Below are 8,666 nucleotides of genomic sequence, written 5' to 3'. Positions count from 1 at the left end.
TGATCTAAACACTTTTTTAGAACAGTTTTTGTCCATTTTCTGCCATTTGGGAGCAAATTGCTGATTGTCATTTGCTTTCATACCTTACCAGATTTTCATTCCTTACCAGATTTTCATTCCAACCAATCAACTAGTTGGATGGTTGGACAGAAAATCTTTACGTGTGTATGCCTTAGTGCAATTAATTGTCAGCTAGTCCCTTTCTGCATAAACACAAAGCACAGATCTCTTATCTTGTAAGCTTTAATTTTCATATGACAATTTGGGTCTGAAAACCATAGCACAAAAACCAGATGTGCTTCTGTTGTCTAATGTGTATTACACTGTACTGGTAAAAGAAATTATGGATTAGTTGCAGTGGTTTAAAAAAAACAAAAACAAACAAACCTTAAAAACACACCCACAACTCTCATTAAGGGCTAAATGTACAAAGCTTTGCTGTGGGTTTGAGCTCAAAATTTAAAGCGGCACTAACCGTAAGTGCACAACACGCACCACTTTGCATTTAATAATAATGCAGCTTTCAATTTTTAAAAGCCACCGCTTTGTTAATTTAACCTTAAGTTTTGTAACATGGCCCAGTTTTAGCAAGATCAACATAAAACCAAAAACCACAAAAAAAATAAAAGAAATAATAAGTCTCCATGGTCATATTTCTCTTAATTTTTTATATATGTATAAAAAACAAATACATTCCAGTACCACAAAGTTAGAGAGAAAAGAAACGCATAAGAAAATATAAAACCCCCCAACAAACAAGTATTTCTAGATAAGAGATGAGGCTCTGAGATGAACAGTATAATCTTCAAGCTTGTCCAGTATAGGAATGAAAAACACCCCCTCTTCCCTTTATCAACATATATAAACATCAGTATAAATTTCAAGGCACTGAAGGAGTGTGCAGAGACTTTTGTCCCACTAATTTGTGCCCTTTGCTGATAGAATAGAGGCGGCCATGCTGTAGGCTGAACCAACGGTCCTGAGAACACTGCACATCAATACTCTGCAACTTCACTAATGTGCCTTGGCGAGGTCACTGGCTCTGAGCCAACTGAGCCTGTGTTCTGTGGAATCAAGTCATGAAACAGCTGCCTCTGCTGCCTCTATCTTAAGGTATCCGTTGAACTACATAGCAAAGGGTTAATGGTGGGGTTTGAATAATAACAAAAAATTAATAGTATCTCAACACAAAAAGTAGAAGTCTCAATGGCAAAAACGAACCTGGCACTGTTCTGTATATCTAGGGAAAATACATTTCAAACCTTCTATTGGAAATTTATTCCGAACCAATTAGTTTATATAAAAACACAAAGACGTTTATAAGGATTCTTAAGTGGTTTACCGCATTTGAAATTCCAAAAGATGGAGTGTCCCAGTTTTAAGTGGGACTAAAATACTAGGATTGTATGGACTTTAGCAATAGAGATGGTTCAGAGGGTAAAATGTAGTTTAAAGCACAGAATGGTGCAAGAGAAACATTTTAGTAAACATTAAAAAATTTCCAGGGTGTACTTGCCTTTAAAAGTCAAAAATAAATAATAAAAAAGAAAGTTTAGTGTCAGCTCTTCACCTCTGCATAGATAGGAGTACAACCTCCCTCTGCTTTTCCATGAGAATACACTTTGGTATTTGCAAAGGAGAGCGTGAAGGAATGTGCAGCCCCCCCTTCCTCCACCGCCAGATGGCTTTTCATCTAACTGCGAAGGGTTAATGCAACTAAGCCCCCTCCCCCAATGTAAACTGAAATGAAAGAGCTCACCCCCTTTAATAGCACTGTGGCGCTGCAGGGTAGTGCCACTAAGAATGAAGGTGGGCAGAACAGGAATGAGATGTAATGGAATGTTTAAAGCTTTCAAAATGAGATGTTGGAAAGATTATCCTCCTATCCTCCATTTGTTAACAGATTCTTCCAAATGATATTGTCCTGCGCGTTGCGTGCCTCTGCACTATACAATATTACACATACATAAAATATAGTCACAACAAAATCATAACATGCCCAATAAAGTTCACTTCTGAGTCTCGTAGCATGGGGTCTGCAACTGTGGCTGAAGTGTGCCAGGATGAAGAAAGTCTACAGTATCACATCTCATCCGTGTTCATAACCCAATTGTACCGACAAGTTTGCAATTTTCCCTCTATCCTATCAAAAATTATTCTCAAAAAGTTAATATAAAAAAACAAAAAACAAAAAATAGTGTACATAAAACAATAAAAATGTTCTTGGCAGAAAATGCTCTAGTTAATACAAAAAAAAAAAAAAAAACTGAAATGAAGCTAGTACCACTATTTTATGCACACTTCAGCAACTGTAGCATCACATTTACAGCAGCATCTGGTGGCAGCCTGTGTAAACCAGTGGCATAACTCTTCTTCCACAGCTGGCTGCTCTGAGCAGGGAGCAGAACTTGGAAAGTTAACAAAACATAGTTCTCAGGCACGATGCAGCTTGAGCCAGCAGAACAGAGGAGCATTCACAACCAATGCCCTCTCCAGACGATACCTTTTCTTCACCCTATGCAGAGTTCTCTGGTCAGGGTAAATCCAGACCCCCCCCCCCCTCCCATGGTAGCTTAATTCCAGTTGTGGTCTAGGATTTAGAAAATCCCCAAGCTCCCCCCATTTTCTACCTTCAGAGATCACAAACCTGTAGGAGAGGGGAAAAAGAAAAAAAATTAGATAATCCTGTAGCAATACTACCCTGTACAGTATCACTAAATCTCCCATGAAAACTTGCATCTAACATTAAAATAAAAAAAATAAAAAAACAAAAAAAAAAAAACACTAGTACAAAGGTTCTCAAACTTGGTCCTCAGGACCCCAAACAGTGCATGTTTTTCCAGGTCTCCTCACAGAATCACAAGTGAAATAATTAGCTCCACCTATGAATCTGTTAAAATGTGTCAGTGACAGGGGCGTATCTATAATGGGTGCAGGGGCCCACACCGCACATCCTGCACTCATACTTCCAAATACTTACCTCTCCGATGTCCCACGTCGGCTGGAGAGGCGCTACACAGAACTCCTGGAAAGTGGCCGCAGAGGCCACTTTCCCGGCGTTCTTCGCAAGCACAGTAGGGAAAATCGCTGAGAAAATACCTGCCGCTACCATTTTCCAGGCGTACTGCGCAAGTGCAGTAGACTCTGGGCATAGACTAGTGCCCGGAGTCTGCTGAATGTGTCAGTAGGCCGCGGTCGTCAGAGAGAGGAAGGGGCCCCGGATGGTGAGTGAACACAGGCCCTCTACTCTCTAAATACGCCCATGGCCAATGAGTAATGAATACACCCATACACCTGCCAGGAGACCTGGAAAACATGAACTCTGTGGGGTCCTGAGGACAGAGTTTGAGAACCACTGCTCTAGTAAAACTGCAGGCGATTGTGTTGAATTTGAGCAAAGTTTGGTGTCAAATTAGCTTCAATGCCTCTCAATTCAAAATGTTCCATTAGCTGGGTACACACCTTGTGACTGTTTTGGTAAGCTATACACTTACCAATGGGCTGCTTGATATGTCTGGTCAGACATCAACACTGGACGGACATTTAAATTTGGCCACCCAGTTGTGATGTAAGTCGGTGGTCCCTGTAGCCAGTGTACAGGCGGTCAGCCATCTAGCAGTGCGTACCCAGCATAAAACAGGTAAACATTAAACTGTGCTCCCACTTCGCTCAAGAAAATAAATTCTAAATGAGGTAAGTGGCAGAGAGCACTGTGGAAATTTACATGGTATGAAACAATTATATATATATATATATATATATTTTAAATAATAAAACAAAGTTTAGATATTAAATCATTTTTAAAAAGGAGGAAAACCCCAAGGACTGCAGCTTTTGCAAAGTACCCCCAGAAATAAGTGATGCTACAGTAATTAAACTAGGGTATTTCTGCGATGTAGATGACGTGACAACAGTTCTTCTTTACCATGATAGTTCTAACCCTTACTTTGGAATAATCTATTGAATTTATTAGTAAGTGCAAATTAAACAAACAGACTGCAATTAGCAAGTGTCAATACCCATAGGGAAGTTAAAAAAAAATAATAATAATAAAAAAATATATATATAAAACCTACCATGAAATTAACACCCACAGGTGGTTAGTGTATGCACCAAATTATACTGACCAGGTCATTAAGAATTGTAGAATTTCATTTGTATACTACCACTAAACAATAGTCTGTGTGCGGCTAGCTTTGCCTTTCAGAATGGCTGGCTCCTGAACTTTGAAACTTGACTGAAAGCTGTTGGTTATGGCCCAAACACTCCTTTGCCTAGATGTCACTCACTTGTGGCCTAAACTTCAGCTTCTACTTTCCCCTTACCAGCTTTCTCACGTACTCCTCCTCCCTTCTCCTGTGCACGATTGAGTCGGTTCTGCTCTGCAGCTATGCTATTGGCCTCAGGACTGCTACTCCTAGATACGTTGGTAGTGTCAGTCGCAGGGTTGAACTGGAAGGCCAAATCGAGGTGTTCTTGGGCAATCTTGAGATGCTGGCGTAACCTGTCCAGCTCGTGTATAGCTGGTAGCTCATAAGCCTCAGACTGCCCATTCTCAGAGAACATTATCTTGCCATTTGGCACCTTGCCTTTCTTCAGTACAGTGTGGTAGTTAGGGGGAGCACTAGGGGCCTTTTTAGAGTATTTTGGATCCTTAGACTCTTTGCTTCGCTCCCTGAGGGAGTCTCGAATGCCACCAACACCCAGGTGGAACAGTTCACACAGGTTGAGCAGCAAGCACAAGGCGCTGACTGCATACATAATTAGGAGGAATATGGTCTTCTCGGTAGGTCGAGACACAAAGCAATCTACAGTGTGAGGACAAGGGCTCCGAGTGCACACGTAAGACGGAATCACTTCAAATCCGTACATCACGTACTGTCCCATGAGGAATCCAACTTCCAGGACTGACCGAAAAAGTAGCTGCAACACATAGACCTTCATCAATCCATCTTTCTTTATACGCCCGGCGCCCATCATGTTTCTTCTTGTCTCCGTCCTCTGCATCTTTCTCTGGTTCCAGTTCTTCGCAAATCATGGGGTCTTCTTCATTGTCATCCTCTGCTTCTTCATAATCCCGTTTAGCGCCCCGGTGAACCACAGGTGCTCTTTTCTTGCGGTTATTTGCAGATTTATCCAGCTGCCTCTGGTATGCCTCTGGGCGACGTGCAATACGATGCATGGCAAAGCCTAAGTACATGATTGAAGGGGTGGTGATGAGAATGATTTGGAAGACCCAGAAACGGACGTGAGACAGTGGCGCAAATGCATCGTAACACACATTTTCACACCCAGGCTGCTGCGTGTTGCATACAAATTTGCTCTGTTCATCATAGTATATGGACTCCCCACCCACAGCAGTCAGGACAATGCGAAAAATGATGAGCACAGTTAGCCAGACCTTCCCAACAAAGGTGGAGTGGTTGTTGATCTCCTCAAGAAGACGAGTTAAAAAACTCCGCTCATTCTTAGTCAAGATTATCCCTGTAACAAAGAAAAACATTAATACATGGCAATTAATCATCCAACCAGACAGAATAGTTTTAAATACATGGATTTACTGTAAGTGCTAAAAGCCTACTTCTTAAAATACATGCACCTATCCCTCAAACATTTATTATTTACTACATTATTCTCCAAAGAATAGTCTATATAAAAAAAAAAAACCCACAAACAACGCATTACACATCACCTAAAATTAAAATTCTTTACTACTCAGTTTGTGTAACAATTCCTATAATCCCTTCATGAATCTGCTTATACCATGTACATAGCCATATCCCCTAGACATAGGAACCACATTTAGCCTTAGTTTGTGGTCTGATTCAGTATTGAAGACTAAAGGTGCCCATACACGGTGCGATAAAAGCAGCCGATCGGATGGATTGGTACGATCTGGCTGCTATATTGTATGGTGTATGGGCATGATATCGACTAGTGTGCTCAATTGTGGGGTAGTACATAGCACCCCCAGATCTTACTGCAGGTTTAGTCTATCTGGGCATGTGAAGCAGTGCTATGGGGGTGGGGAAGGGGGGAGCCGGCATATAAGGCGGTCGGCCACCCAATCGCACAGTGTGTGGGGACTGCCCGATATGATGGACGTTAGATCCCGTCGCGTCACATGGTGCATATCGCACAGTGTATGGCCAGCTTTAGGGCTCTGTTCATATACATTCTGAAATCGCTACGGAAAATATCACTATATAATCCAACCATATCGATGTGATATATATTAATGTTTGTAGCCATTCAGTAATACCGCCTGTCCGACGAATAAAATGCCCCTCCACAATCCAGCAAGCAGTGCGAAGACTGATATATTGGGAGTCCGATAAGTCTTCTTCCCACACCGCTTGTGTCGGCAGTGTCTTGCACTCCTACTTCACCCCATGTCACAGGACGGGGATGCTGGACACAAGGGAGCGGAGCAACGGTGAAGGAACATGAAGTGTTCCCGATAGACTGCGGGCAGGGCATCTTTGCTTGCTCCCCAAAAGGGGACATGGCCAGCCTATGTGACACGCCTCCAATTTGTCACACTTGGGGGCGTGCCCAGTACTTCCGAAGGTGCTCGGCTTTCCCCAAAGCTCTCCCCTCATGGTGAATAGATGCCTTGCGCATGCACACAGCATCTAGGGTTGTAGGTTAATTGGCCCTAGTGTGTACGTGTGTGAGCATGTGATAGGGAATATAGAGTGTAAGCTCCACTGGGGCAGGGACTGATGTGAATGGTAAGATATTCTCTATAAAAGCGCTGCGGAATATGTGTGCGCTATATAAATAACTGGTAATAAATAAATAAAATCTATTCACCCGGTGATCGGTCACTGCAACTTATCCCGCGGGTGTTGAAGTCTCAGGGCAGGCAGTTTTAACAGGGAACCGTTAAAATGGCAGGGCACATTTTGCCCTTTAAAAATCATGCAGGGCACGGCACCTTGTTAAAACAGCCTAGCGGGAACACTGATCTTACTGTAATAAGACTTATTATTTAGCATTGCACTGTGCCTTGTATATTTTGTCTTGTTTAAATTATTAGGGACAGTGTCTCAGTATCCAAGAGACTGCTGTGTAGACAGCGCCTTAGGAACCTTTTTCCAGTAATATTTTCAGATGCCAGAGTCAAACTACAGTTCTGAAGTTCCATTTTGTTCAACATTCTTAGGTTTGGGGTTTTTGCAGAGCTACCCAATAATTCGATGTTGAACATAATTACTAAGGTAAATAACTGTTCCACATGACTGCAGTTTCCTTTGCCCTTGTGATAATGTAAATAAAAAAAAAAACACAAAAGGATAACAAGCGATTTCCAAGCACCAGATTAACACTATTTGAAATGCTTCAAAAAAGGTAACTCGAGATTTTAAGAGTATAATGCAGAGCAGATTACAGCAGTAGAGAAATTGTATAAAGATGTAACCATATAAGATGCAATTCTGACAGTTTATAGGACCATTTATGACCAAGTCTTTGCAAAGCAGAAGGTTATTGGCCCAAAATATTTAACCTCTATTACAATTCAGTAGGGGAGGCAGTAAACCTGGTCAGAAAAGTGACTGCATCCATTTCTGTGAGCCTTACTGTGTAAGGAGTCCTGATTGAGCGAATGGTAGTCTCTCACACGGCAATAGATGGATCCAGCAGAGGCTGCATCAATCTTTGCACGGGGGTGGTTCAATAAGTAAGGAAACAAGACATCTTCCTGTGTAATGTTCTCCATTTCATCCTAATGTCCCACCAGGCCAGAGCAGGTAGACCACTGCTTCCTCTCACGGACATTAGACTGCATCTCATATCAGTCATAAACATCAGTTGTAAAGTGGCGGGGCTGGCGGAAACATGGTCAAACATTTTGATGCGTAGCGTGATCAGATGTCTGTGTCTAAACGTTCAAGATGATCCTTGATCCAGCCACTACTATTGGGAGGTACTGGACCATCCTCCATACAGCCCTGACCTGGTTCTTAGTGACTTCCATCTCTTTGGACCATGGAAGAAGCATCTGGGTGGAAAGATTCGCAACAGACTGAAATTTAGCAAGCCGTCCTGTCCTTCAGGCGCTTAACACTAATTTCTTCTATGCCGGGATAGATTCCTTGGTGTACTGTTAGAACAAATGCTTATACAAGTATGGGGACTATGTGGAAAAAATAATCTGTACCAAGGGCATACTATTGATTATACGTACAGTATATGAATTTGTGGGCAACACAGACTGTGAAATGGTTAGCATTACTGCCCTTCTGCTCCATGGGAGGTTTCTGTCCTCCCTGAGCTTGCCTTAGGACACCTGCGTTACGGTTTGACAGGTGTACCGCCCCAGTCAAACTCCCCACCTGCTGCGGTTTGATTCCCACTATGGCCCCAACTGTGCGGAGTTGTGTATTCTCCTTATGCTTTCATGGGTTTCCTCCAGGTACTCCGGTTTCCTCCCACATTCCAAAAATATACTGGTAAGTTAATTGGCTCCCAACAAGAATTAACCCCAATGTGTATGTGTGTGCGTGTACATGTGGTAAGGAACATAAGGCCTAATTAAACTGCTGAATGCAGATTCCCGATGTTGAGAGTCTGCGCAGGCGCCAGACCCATTCTGCACATGTGCAGAACGGGTCTGAGCCCGCACATAAACTGGCAGCAGACTGTCAGTGATGGACAGTCTG

At 42.4% G+C, this 8,666-nt stretch overlaps 1 protein-coding gene across 1 annotated transcript; it reads right to left on the bottom strand.

The window, feature by feature from the left end:
- Positions 1-653: 653 nt before the first annotated feature.
- Positions 654-7,723, bottom strand: LOC148524019 (gap junction gamma-1 protein-like). The gene is given in 4 exon segments (XM_088472246.1): positions 654-2,647; positions 4,326-4,965; positions 4,967-5,484; positions 7,585-7,723. Coding segments are annotated over 4 exon segments (1,305 nt in total). The 3' UTR covers positions 654-2,639.
- Between the last annotated feature and the right edge of the window lie 943 nt (positions 7,724-8,666).

Source organism: Taudactylus pleione, unplaced genomic scaffold (genome assembly GCF_031769625.1).
Source record: "Taudactylus pleione unplaced genomic scaffold, aTauple2 ptg000122l, whole genome shotgun sequence".
Lineage (NCBI taxonomy): Eukaryota > Metazoa > Chordata > Amphibia > Anura > Myobatrachidae > Taudactylus > Taudactylus pleione.
The sequence above is the reverse complement of the archived record's forward strand: the minus strand, read 5'-3'. Positions and strand labels throughout refer to the sequence as shown.